This window comes from Arvicola amphibius, chromosome 4 (assembly GCF_903992535.2).
Source record: "Arvicola amphibius chromosome 4, mArvAmp1.2, whole genome shotgun sequence".
Classification (NCBI taxonomy): domain Eukaryota; kingdom Metazoa; phylum Chordata; class Mammalia; order Rodentia; family Cricetidae; genus Arvicola; species Arvicola amphibius.
Window position 1 is genome coordinate 114,690,325 of NC_052050.1, and position 19,373 is coordinate 114,709,697.

At 43.0% G+C, this 19,373-nt stretch overlaps 1 protein-coding gene across 1 annotated transcript in view; it reads left to right on the top strand.

Annotated features, from left to right (window-relative positions):
- The window catches only part of Palld (palladin, cytoskeletal associated protein), a 380,611-nt gene that overhangs the window by 189,313 nt on the left and 171,925 nt on the right, over positions 1 to 19,373 (top strand). The window contains exons 8-9 of the mRNA XM_038326176.2: positions 7,884 to 8,003; positions 9,827 to 10,169. Coding sequence (XP_038182104.1) covers positions 7,884 to 8,003; positions 9,827 to 10,169 — 463 coding nt within the window. The remainder of the gene's footprint in view (positions 1 to 7,883; positions 8,004 to 9,826; positions 10,170 to 19,373) is intronic.

Below are 19,373 nucleotides of genomic sequence, written 5' to 3' on the forward strand. Positions count from 1 at the left end.
AACCTATGCATTTATTAAAAATCAATTCTGAGGAGGCTGCCATGTACTAAGTGCTGGAAACATGAGCCATGAACAAAACAAAAGAAGGTAATAAAACAATACTCGATAAATGATTCCACTTTAGTTATAACATGTCCTAACTGGAAACCTGCCCTCCTACAATCTCAGTTGGGAAAACTCCGACCAAGTCTAATTTTTAATGGAGGGAAGTGGATTCTAGGACAGACCTTAAGGATAAAAGGAAAGCAGACTCGGCGAGTGCTGCTTAAAGGCAAAACTGAATGAGCAGGAGGTGAGACATCAAACCCGAGACCAGCCTGGCAGAAGCAGGACCTTGACTGCCACATTCCAGGTCTTGACTTCTTATTCAAATCACACAGGGACCAGGAAGTCATGTGGTTTTCTTCCTCCTTAGCCATTGGGCTAGGAAGAGGCAGTTGTGTATAGAACCTCGTGTTTACTTAAGGAGCCCAGAGTCTGAGAAGGGATGTAGAAGAAACATCACCTTTGTTAGGAGTCATCAGGATGCTGGGAGATGGCCCTGGGGGTGAGCACTTGCTTCACAAACATGAAGACTTGAGTTTGAGTTCGAAAGACCCACATAAGAAACTGGATGTGGTCATGCACACACCTATAACCCCAGCACTGTGGTTGGCAGAGCAGAAGCCGTGCTTCAGATTACTGTGACAAACAGCTCCAGTTTCAGTGAGACACTAGGTCTCAATGGAACAAGGAAGAGGATGGGGATAGAGCTGGATACCTGGAGTTCTTTTCTAGTTCTGTGCACACACAGGTGACCTTATCTCTTTGTGTGTGTACGCGTGCGCATGCACACACACACACACACACACACACACACACACACACAGAGCTGCTGGAAGCCCATATCTCAGAGGTAGCCACTGCCTGATGATGTTTTCCACAACTTCAAAGGGATACCTGCTCCTTTCTTCTAATGCCAGTGTGTTCAAATTATAATGTGCTCATGACTGATCCAAGGGATCTGATGTCTGATTAAGGGGCATTCAGCTATCTCCTTGTGCATTTGAGAACCATGAGTTTATTAGAATATTGAGAAAGCTAATTGTAATTTTAAGCATCAAGAAACTCTGTTTCCAGACTTAACTCTTTAATTGTCTTCCTTGGTGCCAGGTTCCCTATATCATTAACGTGGAAAACACACACATATACACACAACAAAAACAACAGCTATAGAGGCTTTGTACTTTAGAACCAGGCAGTGCACCTGGTGCCTGGCTGGTAGCCTACCCTGGGAATTTGGACTGCAATACTAATTAGCCATATTCTAGAGATCAAACGTGAAGGAATGAGAGGTTTGGACTAGTTATCCAAAACCTCTTAGAACACAAATGTCCTAGATTTTCTTTACCCTATCTGCTTATGCTCATAACTGCATACATTCAATTAAAAAAAGACAAAACCAAAATAAGAAAACAAAAGAAAACTCCCAGGCCTTGTACCTTTCCAGTACTTTCTCACTTCCAACATGGCGGGTCGTACCGATGTGGAGGCCCCAGCTTGAACCATTGCCACACTTTTTATCTGCTTCACCTGGAACACCAAGACTGCCCAGTGTTATAAAACCCACGAGGCAACCTCACGGCCTCTGTCATTCTGTTGTCTTCTCTCTCTTCGCTGACCTTTTTAATCAAATAATTGTATCCTTTGAATGTGTCAGAAACCCAAGTTTCAAGCTCTCCCCTTAATATCTCAAACATTCAGGACTGATGGATATTAAGTAGCATGGGAACGGGGCTCAGGGTTATGGAGTAGTGTTTATTTATTTTCACATTTTACAATTTTTGGGGGGGATGGGTTAGACCATGGCTGTGAACTTCAGAGCACACTTGAGGAGATGGTTTTTTCTCTCCTTCATGTGGGTTAAAAGACTGAACGCACGTCGTCGGGCTTTCCACCAGGAGCCTTTACCCGCTGAGCCATCTTGTTGACCTCAAGAGGCATTGCTTTTCAACCACCTCTCCAATCATGGTTCCAAATGAGTCATCAAAGTGGATGGTGACCTTATTTCATTTTTCAGTGCTGGGGATCGAACCCAGACCCTTGTTCATGCTGAGCAAAAGTGTTCTACCATGGAACTGCATTCCCAGCCTTCTTCTGCTACTACCATTTTTTAAAATAAGCAGAGCAAGGTATAGTAGTACATACCTATAACTGCAGAACTAGCAGAGCTGAGGAAGCAGGGCCATGGCTTGAGCTACATAGAAAACCCCATCTCAACAATACAAAAGGAAAAAAGAATGAGGGGCATGGCCAATGAGATGACTTGGTTGGTAGAGATTCATGCTATCAGGATTGACAACTGCATTTGGTTCCTAGACTCCACAGGGTGAAAGAAGGAATTGACTCTAGAAAGTTGTCCTCTGACACCCACACATGAGCTGTGGTGTTGGTATGACACACATACATGCACACATAGACACACACACACGCACACACACACACACACACACAGAGAGAGAGAGAGAGAGAGAGAGAGACCCAATAAATACAATAAAATTTTCAGACAAAAAGTAAGTGAATTAAAATATAGTAGTTAGCCTGTTTAGTGTTTTCTGTGAATTTGTTACTACTATGTATGTGTGGTCTTGTTCATAAGTGTGTGTGTTTGTGTCTGTGTGTGTGTCTGTGTGTATGTTTGTGTACATGGTTTGCATACACCCATGAGACCAGGTCGAACACAAAGTGTTTCGCCTTCTGTTCATTGTCATAAATGTTTGAAATTCACTTTTTTAGATCTTATCTCAATACAAAAATCATCTGGCAAACATATTTTTAAGAAGTCCCTCGGCTCCATCTTAGAGCTATTTAGCCAGACTCTAGGTGAATGGAAGGGGCTGAGGCATCAGCACATTTGCCCATTGCTGCAGGGGATTCTTATCACAGACCACTCTGGCAAACACCATGTAAAAGAGTCAAGATCCTTTCAAAGGAAAGAATCCTCTGCAACCAGTCTCATAAATAAACCCTCGGAGATATCGCCAGTCTTGCCAAGAAACACAGGCACTCTAGTTTTGGACTTACACAAATTTAAATATTGACCGAGGATCCTGGACATCCATCAAGAGCCAAACAAAGCACACGAAACCAGAGTTACCAATTCGTTTTTCTAGCTTGTAGATTTTCATCTCCTCTGTGAGTAGAGTCACCAATTTTTAAAATGCCAAAGTAGATTAAATGTAAATTACACATCATAGCTTCGCACTCCTCATCTATAGTGTTAGCCTAGTCCCCAGGTGTAGTGGCGTTTCATTTGCATTTTAATAAATAAAACTCGCTTGAAGATCAGAGAGTAAAACAGTCACACTGATCAGCCTTACAGATCAGGCAGTGGTGACACATGCCTTTAATTCCAGTAGCCACACTATTTGCCCTAGAAACCAGGTGTTGCATGCCTTTAATCACAATGGTTCACGCCTTTAATCCCAGCCCTAGAGTGGACTATAAAATAGGAGGAGACAGCTCTCACACACAGTCTCCTTCTGAGATTCCTGGAGGCAGAATTGCCATTTTAGACTGAGGTAGAGGTAAGAGCTAGTAGCAGACTGTTTTGCTTTTCTGACCTTCAGATTGAGTCCCAATTTTTGTCTTCGGGTTTTTATTAATTGTGCTACACTCTTGTGTATATCATGAGATGGGGGCCTTTTCCACCGGAAAGACGAGAAGGTGGGTCTGCCTGGATTTACGTCTGCCCCTGCACAGCTGCCTGCTTTACACAATGTCTTATTAATTAAGCCTTTTTTGGTTTGTGTGTTTGTTTTTTGTTTCTAATGACATACATTGTTGAAATTTGTTTTGGAATTAGAATGCAACCTAAGCATAACTTTTCAGTATGTTTTGCCTTTTGCTGTTGTCAATGCTACAGCAACTGGAATCAAACACCCTGCTAACACTGAACTCAGCAGGCTTTGTCCTTCCACCCCCCCCCCCCCCCCCCCCCCCCCCCCAACACTGAACTCAGCAGGCTTAGGCAAACATTAAGAACTAGAGAAAATTGTGTAGAGTGCTATCCCCTTCAACCCACATTTGCACTGGTATTTCAAGTATCTCTCTTAAAGGACTATTTTGATCATAAAGGGTAAAAACATATAACTTGTGTTCCTCACTGATGAGACCTGGAAGGACTTCTCAAGTCGCTTCTATCCTCTGGAGTCAGATGAAGGCCAAGGTTGCTACCCTCGGACCCTCTTGCTACAGCACAATTCTGTGTGATCATGCTATCTTGTCACAAAACATGTTTTCACATCTTTGCAAAAAAACAGCTCAGGTTGTGATCTTCAATGGCCAGGATTGTTCATTATTTGTAGATCAGGGAATGCCAGTGAAACCATCATTTCATTACATTATGAAAAACTCAAGCTACCCTTTGCTTGAAATAACTATCGTTGCGTTCTCTTGAGGTTACTGGACTCCTCATACATGGTGGGAAAAACCTGTGTGATTCACAATAATTAGACCTTTCTTATTGTGTCTATATGTCTCTGTAAGGAATAAAGATGTGCAGATGTAAGTGGAAATGTGTATGTTTCAGTCTGTGTCTTAAATTTAAGTTAAACTCTCATAAAAATTAACATAATTAATTAAGAGGTTAATTAATTTTAGCATAATTGTTTAACAGTTAAACACCCATTTGTACCTTGTATTATAAAAGTTTTATACTGTAGTGTGGAGCTGCGGGCCGCGTTCCCGCCGCCCTGCTCTCGGCTGCCTGGCTAGCTTTACACCCGAAATAACAACACACAAACTGTATTCATTTAAACACTGCATGGCCTATTAGCTTCAGCCTCTTACTGGCTAACATTCACATTTTGATTAACCCATATCTAATAATCTGAAGTGGTGCCTTACTGGCAAGATTCTAGCGTACGTCCATCTTGCACCGGAGCTTCATCGTGTCTGTCTCAGAGAGCAGAGGCATGGCGATTTATTAACTTCCCTTCCCAGCATTCTGTTCTATCTACTCCGCCCACCTAAGAGCTGGCCAATCAAATAGGCCAAGGCAGTTTCTTTATTAACCAATGAAATCAACACAAACAGAAGACTCTCTCACATCATTATACCATGTATTTGTATAAAATTTTTATCATGTATATGTATTATCTACTCAAAGCATTTGTTTTATTGTTGTTTACTGGAGTGGTGGGAAGATTTGGAGAGTCTTTTGTTTGATTGATTGATTTCAGGTTTGAGGCCAGTTCTCATCTGACCCCTGCTAGCTTTGCACAGCTCAAGCCTGGCCTTGAACTCCTGTTCCTCCTGCTATACCTCCCAAGGATTGAGATTACACATGTGCCCAAATTATAAATTCACAATATCTAAATATATAGATAGGACTTTTTAAAACAAAAAAGGAAAGATAATTCAGGAAACCTTGTTTAGATTTGTCCTTATAGATTTAGTTAGAAGAATTGTAAAGCTACTAAAAACTATGGAGAAAAGAACAAAAAGGATCTTGTCCTTGTGATTAAGGAATAATTATATAATATCTAATATCTAGAAAGATTTAAAAGGTATTACATGGTCAACCTGCAGTTTGATTTCTCCAGCTATCTAGAACAAATATAAATGCTGAAATGTTTTTTTTCTCGTTTCTATTTTTTAAATCGCCTAAAATTTTTAATTCTTTTCTATTTCCACCTTATATTTAAATGACTATTTGCCTTTAGCAAACTGGAGCTTTCTGTTAAGTCTTCCCACTTGCACCTGCCTTGCCTACCTTTAAAGGTGGCACAGTTTTGAGGGAAGGGAGAAGGGAGGATAGGCACACCCTCATGCCACAGGCACTGGGCCTGTAGATTCCGGAGTTGAGATCCATCTAGAGATTGTCTAACTCGAGTTCTTTCTTCCATGTTGCTGTATCTCACCCCCTGAACATTACAAAGAACTTGAGGCTATAAACCCTGCACCATAATCACACACCTGCAGCTACAGAATACTAAGGCAGCACCCTGGGCAACTAACTGGGTGGAATGTGAGCATCTAGGCTCTGTGATGGAAGAGGTTCCAGGCTTTCTCTCAAAAGTTTTTCTTCATATCATGCAACCTTTTGTTAGTCAGGCTGTTGGTTCTTTTAATCTATTTCTTCCCTCTTGCTGAAATTGCAACTCATTTGCTCTTACTCTTCAAAAAGAAGAAGGAGAGGTGGAGGAGGAGGAAGAAGAGCTACAAGAACAACAAGAAGAACAAAAAGAACAAGAAGAGGAAGAGGCAGAGGAAAAAGAAGAGGAGGAGGAGAAAGAGGAGGAGAAGGAGAAGGAAAAAAAGGAGGAGAAAGAGGAGGAAGAAGAACAACAACAAAAAATATAAGAAGAAGAGGAAGAAGAAGAAGACTGCCTAAGCATCTTCATTAGAAGAATTTCTTTATATTTTGGAGAATTTCACTTGTTTACCTTGCTTAGTATTTAAACAGATAGGCAACAGACATCCATTACTCTCCTCTATTGTCTGCAAATACACCATGTGTGTGCCTGGTGCTCACAGAAGCCAGAAGGGAGCACTGAGTCCCCTGACCAGAATTACAGATTGGGAGCCGCTATGTGGGTGCTGGGACTGGAGTTTGGAACTCGGAAGAGAAGCACTGCTCCTAACCGCTGCACCATTTCTCCGGCCCTACTCTGATCGTTTAATCTTCTTTACCGAAGCAAAAGAAAGAAGTCCATGACAGGAAATACGCTTTCTTTAAGTGCACAGTGGGCCACTGTGACACAGCCCTGCATAGCAGATCCTTCAGCACTTCCTCCCGGACATGTTGGCAACCTCCCCACTCTGAGCGGCAGCTTCCCATGTTCTGGCCACAGCCTCCACTCAACTCCTGTAGGAGGTTTGACCTGTTTACACACCGTATGAATGGAAACTTGGGATGTTTCCGCTGTCACTTTTCTCTATATTTAACCAAATGATGTCAGTTCCGCACTGTCCTATTTAAGCTCTGTCACTGATTCAGCTTGTGCTGTACAGTGAATCTAGTTTGGCACCCCCCGTCCCGCCTTGACACCAAATGGAATACTACGTTAAAAGAATTAAGTTGTGTCATCTCATAGCTTGGTGATTTACGTATGTTTCACTGTGGTAGCAACATGGTCGCCATGAGCTATGCCTGTTGCTGAGGTTTCAACAGCCCTTAGTGATAGTGGTCCTCAGATCTGCCCAGGAGCAGAGCAATTTCACATCAAGGAATGGTGCATTTCCAGCTCTAAGGAAAATCTCCAGCAGCCTGCTAGCCGAACTGTCATCAGCATCATCGGATCGTCGGGAGTGGGGGTGGCATGAGGGTCGGGAATGGAACAAATGCAGGGATGGGGGATGGCTCTAATGCCACAGAGAGCCACACACCTCGGCACTTGACAACGAGAAATAAAAAACGAAAGAAAGAAAAAGGTGCACACTGAACCCTGAAATACTACCTCAAAAACATTTTGGTAATATTTATATGTTTTTAAAGCTGTCCTAATTATTCTGTAGAGCTAAATACAATAAATTCTTGGTGTTTACTCCTGGAGACATATTAAGGAGCGTTAGCTATAGAAATAGTCAGACTGTAAAAAGAGATTGCACTTTTGTTTTAGATTGTTTATCTTTGTACTTGCTGTGTGTGTGTATAACTATTTTAATAAACAAAAATAATTCTTGTGAAGTAACACTTTGACCATAGTTAACACTTCCCCACTGTGTTTGACAGATACGTTTTGAGACAGACTGGCTCCCATTCATTGGTGCTGGTTTAATTGAAGAAAGAGCCACTAAAACCTGAAGAGTTGGGGAAACTAGAGGAGGTTGGGGCTTACTTCTCATGACTTCTCTGACAGTTTCCCTCTAACAGATTGTCTTGGTCATTTTGTTTCCAGAGGAGATCTGCACCCTTGTCATTGCTGAGAGCTTTCCTGAAGATGCGGGCATCTTTACCTGCTTAGCCAGAAATGACTACGGATCAGTGACCAGCACTGCGCAGCTTCTCGTCACCTCAGGTACGTGGGCATCAAAAGCACCTGGTTCCTCCTACTCAGTCTTTGTGCAACTAGTTCCCCAAGACAGGCGGCAACTGTCCCAGGGGCAGAGCTCAGCTCCTAGGAATGTTCGTGACCCCTCCAAGGTCCTCCTAACAATAGAATGTCTCATCTTGGAGGCACGGAGCTGTGGAGGTGGTGATGGCAAACACAGTAACTAGTACTCACTCTTGGGGCCAATTTTTTAAAAAATCATGCAATTGTGGTTTCAGAAACAATGGAACTGATAATCTTCATGCTAAGCTAGGATTCCTCCCCTCAGAACGCCACCTTTAAGTCAGGGGAGCAGTCACAGTCCTCAGCAGTGTAGACGACCTGCAGAAACCTGCCCAAATGTGTCACTCTGTAAATCATGATGGGAACTTCTGAGAAAGGAATACAAGCTAGTGAAACAGAGAGAAACTGTAAAGATGCTAGAAATCAAATTTCCCCTTAGTATATGTCCATGTGAGTAAGCAGCTCTGACATGAAAGATAAAATATTGTACTGCTTAACCCAGTGTTCAATACACAGACATCCGAACTCTAAAACAAATCACTAGGGAAAATCATAAGAAGAAACAGATCTTTACTTTATTTGTATGTCTTTATTTGTATGTCTAGGTGAGTTTTCCACTGATGAACTTTACCTCGGCTTGTAGTAGCTTTCTCATCTTTCAAGCCCATCGTACAGAAAGTTTAAACTGATCGTTTTGACCAAGCTGAGAGGCATAATGAAACACACAGCAGGGCATCAGTAAGTGGATGGCCATCCGATGGCCCTGGTTTCTAGAAGAGCAAGAACTTGGGGACTAGGTGGCAGCAGAGGCACAACCAGGACAAGCTTGGGGAATGTCAAGGCTTTTTTATGCTCATTAAGATAAGTAGGGAAAGGAAGGCTCGCCTTACTGGGACCTGGTTGACAGGCACGACCACAGTGAGCACCAGTTGGGGACCACAGTGCTGTCTCGGGAGTCCCATAGCAGGCAACATCATGGCATGTCAGTTTCCAGTCAGCTTGAAGAGTGTCCCATCAAACGACCACAGCCAACTCCAAACAGTAACAGCAAAAACAAGACTCGGTTTGAGCAATAAAACCTGGTAGTGCAATATCTTTCATGACTGGGTGCCAAACATGACCGATAAATTGCTTGGTTTTCTATGTACCTCAATAATCATTGGTTGGTGTGTTCTGAAAGGCCTGCCAGGCTCTTAGAAAGCTGAGTGATTCAGAAAGGGTCTGACCTCAAGATACTTCCAGTCTATTGAGAGACATTTTCAAACCTGTTTTCTACCACACTGTCGTCGAGACAACATAATTTCCTAACTTGCATGGAAATTTTGATGTACTCACGAGAATTTCAGGAATTTCGCTTGGGCTCAGAACTTCTCTTCCCCAGCTTCAGAAAGGATAAGGATGCGCACATAAACTTCTGAACTTAAGGGCTGTCAGTGAGGATGGGTCTGATTCCCAATGGGCTTCCTGGGCTGGGGATCAGAGGATAAAGCATTTGAATCGATATTGTTTGCAATGTCATGTTTAATGACGCCATATCTTACACTCTTAAGGCGATTTGTGAATGAATCAGCAATTAATTTTTCTACAGGTGAGTTCAGCTGGGGAATGAGACAATAGTCGCCCCTCAAAACAAGGCCACCAGGTTGACAATGCTCCCGCATCCCATGACAGCAGTGTAGTTCTTCCTCCCTAATGACATGCACGGGTACCCACTGGGTCTGTATGAAGTCATTTGTTGAACAGGGGAGCATTTTACTACCTTCTTCGTCTTTTGTCCCCTTCTTTAGCCAACTCTGAGAACTGTAGCTATGACTCAATGGGAGAACCCAACAGTGATCACGACCACCACTTCCCACCTCCCCCTCCAATCCTGGAGACAGGTTCCTACGAGCTGTCACCGCAGAAACCACCTGAAATCCAGCAGGTGAACAGCTCCGACTTAGGACTTAACATGGCCGCCCTTCAAATGCAATTCAACTCAGCCGAGAGGGAAACCAATGGAGTTCATCCCGGCCACGGAGTCAACGGACTGATTAATGGCAAAGCTTACGGCAATAAATCTCCTCCGACACCAGCTGCCCTGCTTTCGCCCACTAAGGAACCACCACCTCTGCTTGCCAAACCCAAACTGTGAGTATTTATGCATGGCTTTTTAATACTTTCCATATTCCTGTGCAATTTCCTCTCTGGTTAGAAAAAAAAGCGTTCTCCTAGACTGGGCTGTGTGGCACACCGCCCCGTCTGCAGGCAAGCTGTCCTTGACTGAGGTGAACTGGCTGGCAAGTGAGGTCCTTCAAAAACACAAAGTAAAGAAGGTAAATACGGAGCATGGTTAAATCTCCTTGCTAGAAGCTGTAACTGTTCGCGGCTGTGAAAGCATCTGAAGGGGACGCAGACTTCCAGTTTGTGGTATGGTACAACTGCTCTCCAGACAGAACGGAGAAGGGAAGGGAACTCCTTGGGGTGTCTATAAGGCAAACTTTCTAACTGGAGGACTCAGTCAGAATCGCTGATGATAACAGCAGGAGGAAATTGGGAAGAGGGGGAACCCAGTGGTTATCCTGGCCAGGAGAGTAAACCAGAGACAGGCTTGTCACATGGAGGACAGCCCATGACAACGCAGTCCCTGCAACTACATGTTTCCACCAGTCACATTTGATTTCTATTATTTTCTCAGGATGATAAATCTTGCATGAACTGTTTCCATTGGCACCATGCAGCCAAGCATTGTCATGAATGGGGCCATTACAGTGTTGGGAGAGAAAAATAGAATTCAAAGTGTTCTCTATCATAGCAGAACAGTTCTTAATTGTTCCCTGACATAGGCCAGTGGAAACACACACATTCTCTCCTGGTTCACAACTCCATGAGAATGAAACCGCTCCGTCTAGGAAAGGCTCTGGATTTCTTTTGATGTCTGCTGTCTTAGGAGTTCTTTGGTTCCTTAGTAGTGGCATGCTTACGTTCTTCAACCTGTGATCGGCTCTTGTGTTAGCCATATTAGAATTGATTAGAAATGTGAACTGGAATGACAACTTACTCTTACACATCACTTCATTGTTTGTCAAGGGATTTCACAGACCTCATCCCAATGTATACCAACTCTAAGAACACTTTAACAAATGGGGAGGTGGTTTTATAGGAAGAAACTTCTGGCCAATCTATAAGATGACTTCAGAAATCCACCCATTGCTACCCAGTCTATCATTTTGCATTGTATGGGCTCCCATGTTTTAGGTGGTAGAGCTACTGATCAGGTTTATGTATAGCACTATGAGAGACCTATGTTCTCATAGAGAAGATAAAGTGAGGTTAAAAAAAAAGAAGAAAGGCATCCATAAAAGAGATTTACATTCTTACAGCACAGCCATAAAATTAATTGCTCCTACTGACTTGCTTCATGTTTGCATTTTAATTATGTATTTCTAGTGCTTTTACTGAAACAGGGACCACTTCTCTGGGGAAGGGCAGATGTGTTTAATGAGGAGGTCTTGACTGTGCTCTTGATCCGCTGAAGTGGTTCTCTCCTAATAGCCGTCATAAATTCAGCATAAATCACAGGAGAGTAAACACGAGGCCGCGTTAGCCGGCATTTACAGCCCTCCTTATCTCTGGCATTTCGGCAGCATCACTGTGCTTGTGCGCATGATGGAGGCCTTGTCTACACAAAAACAAAGAATGCCGCGGTTATTTAAAGGTGCAGGAGCTTAAGAACGAGTTTCAAAGGTGATGACATAATTTGCTTAAGTTACACCTTTTCAGAGGAAAACGGGAAGAAAAGACCTGACATAAATTCAACTTACTGACAGTTTGTTTTATTCCCTCTTTGCACCAAATAAGTCTGTTACTGGGTCTTTTCTCCACAACAACAACAAAATGCCTGGAAATTCAAAAGAAATGCATAGCTCACAGAGAAAATTGTGGATTCTCTGTATTTCATAAAATTGTCCTTCAAAGCCATGGCTCTGCCTGGAATTCCTAGGAAGAAATTTTGGAGGGTACTTTTTAACTAGCAAACTCTGAAAGTGATTGACAGAGCATCTAGAAAAGTGTGGTCTTACGTGTCCTTGTGCTTAACTCCTGGGTTCAACTAAACAATGCAGGAATCACGATGTGATTTTAGCTTCCATTCCTCCCCTTTTCTGTCTTCCTCTTCTGCCTTGTGGACAGGAGGTACAATCAACACGTGCACAGCCTGCAAAATGAAAGGGAGTTAGTGAAGGGTGACTCTTACACCCAGAAACAAGTGGGTCAACAGATAAAATGCTTACTTTCCAGTGGAGTGCCAAAAATACACACATGGCCATAAAAGTCCATGCCCTTTAGATAATGAAATGGTTGAAAAGATTTTTTCCATGTTAACTCAACAGCTCTCTTTGCTCTTGTTCTTCCTGTTTGCTCTTCCTCTAGTCTCTGAAGAAAAAAAAAAAGCAGGATTGGTGTTTCCTATGTTGAAGTAAAATGAATTCAGGTTGAGTCAGTCTCTCTGTGTAGTTTTATTTACTGTGTTTGCTTCTGTCTTTCTTGTTCTACCTACACGAACCCTTAGACACCCGATTGTCTCTGAAAATCTTGTCTCAAGGGAGGGACATATCCTAAAACCTGTCCTCATTGACTCTGTCAATTTGACATAGTCTAGATTCATCAGAGAAAGGAACTGCCTGGATCACATTGGCCTATCAATATGTCTGTAAGGGATTATCATGAATTCTCATTGACACAGGAAGCTGGTACCATGCGTTGAGCAGGTAGTCCTGGGTCTAGAAGAAAGCTAGCTAAGCATGAGGCAGAGAGAACCAGCAAGCAGATTTTTCTATCATTTCTGCTCCATACTCCTGCTTGAGTTCCAACCCTGACCTGTAAACCTGTTCTCCTAAGGTGTGTCTGGTCATGGTGTTTGTCCCAGAAACAGACTACAACAGGAAGGTAGCTAGGACTTTAAGGCTGAGTAACCGAAGCTACGTCTAAGCAGCAGTCAGCAATTTCTTAAAATAGTAAATCGTCCCTGTGCTGCATATACAGGAACTGGAGATGGTGTGAGTGAGAGGCAGAGGGAAAGAGAGGCCAGTGTCAGTCTTTACCAGCTTTCTATGTTTGGAAGCTCCTTATGGGTCCCCCACACCCCTAGGCACACGTTGAAGCACGTTGTTCCTCTGCCTGGAATGATCTATGCTTGGACTGTGATAAAAGCTGGCCTCTTCTGGTCTATCAGATCTCAACTTGATGTTATCCTCTTCCCTAGCCACCTAATCTAAAGCAGCTACCCACCACTCTCCCCTTCAACCCATACCCGGTACATAATTATCTCTGATGGTTACTTACTTGTTATTGGCTTTGTATATTGCTCTCCCTCTGGGAATAGGGACCTTCGCTGTCTTTATTTGGGTCTCCTGTAGTAGATGCCTATACCTATTTTTGAATGAATGAAGCAAGAGTAAAGTACCAAAGAAGAGAAAGAGCTCCCACCTGTAGAGCAGCCTCATGTGTTCTGCTGAATTTTCCCCTGAATACTTCCAGGACTTCTAGCTTCAAAGCCCACCAGTTCCAGAGTTGTTCTCCTTTATAAGACAATTCCAATTGATGTTGCTTGTCTCTCCACCTGGTGATAATAAATGCATATAAAGAACTTCGCCGAAGTCCCACGTGAAGACCTAGAGCTGCCCCTCACTTAATGGAGTACTTAGCTGCCATGCACTAAGCCTGAAATTCCATCCATAGCACCAGCATAAAATTGGGCAAAAAGAGCTGGGCAATAGTGGCACTGACTTTAATCCCAGCAGAGACAGATCTCTGTACGTTTGAGGCCAGCCTGGTCTACAGAGCCAGTGCCAAGGCAATCTCCAAATACACAGAAAAACCCTTTCTCGAAAAAAAAAAAAACAAAACAAGAAAACTGGACAAAAAGGTCTATGGCTGTAATTGCAGCATTTAGTGGGGAGAGGCAGGAGGATCCAAAGCTCAAGATCACCTGCAGCTACATAGTAAGTTCAAGGCTGGATTGGGCTAGACCTTACTAGATGAGACCTTATCTTGAAAAATAAATAGAGCTACCTGCTATGCATACCTGAGTTCAGATCTCTATGCAAAGTGCCAGACATGTCAATACTCTCCTGTAACCATAGCAATGGAGAGGGGAATGGAGACAGGTGGATCCCTGACGCTCACTGGCCAGAAAGCATGGCTGAATAAATGAGTTTTGGGTTCCCCATAAGACCCTGTCTCAAAAATAAATATGGAGAGCAATCAGGAAAAAACTCCCGCCATCTACCTACTCCTCTGGCCTCTACATACAGGTCACACATATGACACATCCATATTAACATGTACATAACACAACAGGGGAAATAGGTTAAAATAAACATATATTCCACAGAAGAGAATTGCAGTAGGAAGAAAATCATCCAGTTGCTTAGCTCCCCTCCTCCTTTTCTCCAGTGCCCCCATTTGACCAAGGCCTTGCTTTAACACACTTTCGAGAAAACGGGCCGTCTGAAATGAGTAGGGGGCAGGTCAAGTCTACAGCAAACGCTTGCTGAGTGAGTTGCCCTGGGTACAGTTAAACTGCCCTTTCAAGGTGTGTGCGCTTGTCATGTTAGCACCCCCATCAGATCGCAGACTCTGATGAAGGCTTGCAGCCTTTGGTGCTGCTCCCTTCCTGTCCTGTTTGTGTTGGACCGAAACTCAAACTCCAATGTGTAGCTTGGGCGGCACAGCTTAAAAAGCTGAACATTTTTCCATCCTTTAACTCCTGCTAGTTAAAGTTCAAGATTGCACTATATCACCCTTTGAAGAGAGAATGAAAATAGCTTCCAGATTCTGTTTCACATACGCTTTACCTGGTAGGTTCAAAAGCAAAAGAGGCCATGAAAGGCAAGGAGAATGAAGGAAAGCAAAGCAACGTAGGGGAAAGTGTGTGTTGCAAATAGCCGGACCTGTAATTGTCAGGTGACAGTGAAAAGATGCTTAAATACACACAAATATCTTTTTTTTAGTTTTTCAAGGCAGGGTTTCTCCATAGCTTTGGAGCCTGTCCTGGACCTAGCTCTTGTAGACGAGGCTGGCCTCAAACACACATAGATCCACCTGCTTCTGCCTCCCGAGTGCTGGGATTAAAGCCATGTGCCACCACCGCCTGGCCACAGATACACTTTAAACACAAAAAACTTCATTCCCTCACTATTTTGAGTGCCTGAAAAATTCTGGGAAATTCTAGACTCAAATCTGAGAGAGGTAATAGCATTACCTTTCAATAATCTACAGCCTCGTGATTGCCAGGATGATTTTGGGAAGAACTTCTCACACACACACACACACACACACACACACAGAGAGAGAGAGAGAGAGAGAGAGAGAGAGAGAGAGAGAGAGAGAGAGGATCTTTTAACATGACATAAATTTTCTTTAAGGAAAAAATCTGTGAATTTGATTTAGTGCAATGCAAATAACCTTTACTTCTCAGTGTTTACAAGATGAATCATTTTACCTTTGACTTTGAAGATTTAATGTGCACTGGCTTCTATTTCTGCTTAAGCAATTTTTGTTGTCTTCAAAGTATAGTCAAAGAGTGACATTGTAACATTAAAAATAGGAAACATAGAACCAAAGGGACCTTCAGAATAATATAAGAGTGGAGATGGGGCAGAAACACTAGAGGCAGAAATGAGACTCTTGTGTTTTTATAAAATCACACATACACAGTCACCCAACAGAACCAGGAATGAATGCAGAATGGCCCCACGAAGACTGGTGGGTCTCTAGAAATAGATGGTGGCCCCAGGTAAACTAGTGGGCATCTGAATATAGATGGTGGCCCCATGCAGACTAGCGATCACCTGGACATAGATGGTGACCCCAGGTAGACTAGTGGACCTCTGGACATAGATGGTGGCCCCAGGTAGACTAGTGGGCATCTGGATATAGATGGTGTCCCCAGGTAGACTGGCGGTCATCTGGACATAGATGATGGTCCCAGGTAGACTCTTGGGCATGTGGACATAGATGGTGGCCCCACGTACACTAGCAGGCATCTGGACATAGATGGTGGCCCCAGGTAGACTGGGTATCTGGACATAGATGGTGGCCCCACATAGACTGGCAGTCACCTGGACATAGATGGTGGCCCCAGGTAGACACATAGCCTCTTATAAACACCCTGTGGTGACAGCTTTACATTAACTGTGTTAGTGTTGGATCTCCTCTAAAACAACCCCTCCCCGAGGTGGGAAGTCTAATCAAGGAACTTCCTGAAGTATGAACTTTTAACTGAGAAATAACATTTTGATATAGTCTTTCCCCTAATTTTTTCATGGAAATACTGGCTCCCACTCAGCATCACATTCTTAGCACATGGATCATGCTGCTCCGTTAGGTCAGACTCTTGCTGATTTCAGTGTTTAAGTGAATTTCCATGAGCCAGAATCCTTATTGTGTAGCTCAAAATCCTACTTAGTGTGTATAGTATAAATGGGAACACTTGCAGGGCATCTGTGTTCCAAGTAGTATTCTACCACTACCTCCCAAAAACCACAATTTGATGCTTGGCATGAAAAAGCACAGGATAATAATATTTAGGCAACATTCCCATTTCATCTTGTCTAAATGTGAGTTCCTTTGATAATTATGAAGCTGAAAATATAGTCCCTTCCTGATGAAGAGCATTTTAGAGGGGTGACAGATAAAATAAAGCCACATAGAAATATGGTCAAGAATTGGGCAGGACAGTGCCTAAGCAGTTCAGAGCACTTGTTGCTGCTACTCACAGCTATTCAGAGCTCTAGATCCAGGCCATCTGGCCACCTTGGGCACCAGGCACACTCAGGGTACATATGCACACATACAGGCAAAAGTTCACATGCAAAAATTAAATAATAAGTCTGTTGAATTGTGAAGACTAAATTAGGCTAGTGAAGGCAAAGAATAGAGATGAGGGAATCCTTAATTCCCAACAATGATGAGACCATATTTGAGAGTAATGGAGACCCATATTAGATTCGGTGCACACTTTCAGTGGCTTTATATCAGCCAGCCTTAGCATTTAGAGGGCAAGAACTGAGAGTGTGTATAGCTGGCAAGCCTGGAGCTGTAAGGATGCTGCTATATTTAATTTGAATATCATTTTAAAATATCACTAAAAACATCATACTTGCAGTGCACAGTGTCAAAGAAGACCCAAAATTGAAGGGCAAAGTCTCCCAAAAAGTAAGAGACTGAGGTACCAAAATAGTGAATGCTGTACAAGGAGCAAAAATGTCTCCAGACCGGGTCAGATTAGAAATTATGGAAAGGAAAACCCATGATGACCAAAGAGGGGACCAGCAAAGTTCACACTCTGAGATAAGCACCTCCCAACTGATAAGAGCATTTAAGACACACCAGTTCAAGTGGGCAGTTCAAGTGGAAATGGAGGTCACAGGCATAGGGGAAATAGTCCAGCAGATCAAGGTGCTAAAGGGAACACTGGAATGGGTGTTGGCACAAGCCCAAAGGCTGAATAGCAAAGTCATTGGGAAAAGTGAGGAAATGGCCAAGGCTGCTGGTGACAGCAGGAAAGGGAATGATTACAGGTGGAGCAAAGGACTTCACAGGGGAAGCAGACACTGAGTGATGTTCGCAAATCATCCTAAGAGAGGCTGTGGGGAGCCCCGGGCAGGCAGAAACCTCCGGCTCAGGGCAACATAAGGGCTAAGCTAGTAGCAACCCTGGGGAAAGCTGGGTTTCAATGGAGACAAGGCAGGCTAGAAGCAGTCCAGACAGACATCCCCAGTGCAATGGAAGGCTCTAGAAAAAGGCTACAAAGGATGGCACAGAATGGAGAACAGTAAGAAAGAAGAGTCATGGGGGTGAGAGTTGCTTCTGGGGGGTGTGCACAATTCTGTGGTTACCTTCCCTCAAACAAAGAATGGCTAAGACTGTCCCCAGTGAGGCACCCCTAGAGTCTTTGCCAAGATAATTTCCACTTCTTTTGCACACCTATTTATTTCATTACATTTTAGTACCATGAACCATCTTGACATCACTGACCTGTTCTGTCCAAGCGAGATCCTTGGCTGAGCTTTTATTGAACGAGCTTATAATTTCCCATATTTGGCTATTTTAAGATAATTATTTTTAATTAGTTTCCCCCCACTTCATATTTATTGAATTTCATTCCATGTCTATAACTGTTACTATGAGAATTCATTCCTGTATGCTGTAGACTGAACTATATTAGGTTGGTATTATTTTTTATTCTGTGAACATGTAAATTTTTCATTCAAGCTAATATATCATCCAATGGTGATAACATTAGTAACAGCCATGCTTGCTTTAGTTGGTTCCTATTACATGTGTAAAAGCAGTTTGTTTACTCAGCGAGCCCATGAATGACAGTTTCTTTCCTTGACTGAACATAGAATTACATGAACCTTGTGGGTAACACTGGGATTGAAATATATATACATATTCTTTCATTTGGTTTTAAAGAATAATGCACATATTAAACCTATTTGCTGAAATATATAGGTCTCATAAAACAGAGTTACTGGACAGGTCCCATTTAAATTTAAGCATGCATTTGCTTCATTACTCAAAAGGAAACTATAAATTATTTGCAACCAGAAGTTCAGTCGTTGTTTCTAGAGCATGTTGGGTTCATGCCTTCTGACCATTGTGAGGCTGCATGCAGCTGAGAAGGCTCTAAAGGATGTGTCTTGCATCCTCTAGGATGGCTCTAAACAGCCTCCTGATTTGGTACCTTCACTGAAACACTGACCAATGTCTCTGTTCACATCTTGCTGCATCTCCACAATGTTCTTCCGATCCATTGATATTTAAATGCAGTGATGTACATATCCACAGTAGGTGGCTCTCAAGGACTGCACACCCCCTGAATGATGCTAGTGAGGAAACTGAATGGCTTACACAGTCCCCGAGTAGAGTAGGCGCAGTGATCTGGCATTCGCTTTGCTCAAACAAGTTTATAAATAGGTCAGATCCCGGTAATCACATGCCTCAGCTTCAGTTTGAAAAGTACTGCTTTCCTGGCGTCACCATGAAATGTGAAGGCTGCGAGAGACTTTTGGAAAGACCGCAAATATGCTCTTGCCCTTGTTTCTGTCTTGGTTGAAACGGTTCATACGCCATCTGGTTTCAAGGATAAACCATTATACTCAATAATGTCTGTAGCAAAAGTGTGTGTGTGTGTGTGTGTGTGTGTGTGTGTGTGTGTGTGTGTGCGCGCGCGCGCGCGCGCAAAGCCAGAAAAGGTGGCTTCCTTACAAAGCCACAGTATGAAATAAATAATGTCTTTGTTCTGTGCAACTTCTAAAATGAAGTTTGTAGTTTAAACTTTCAGAT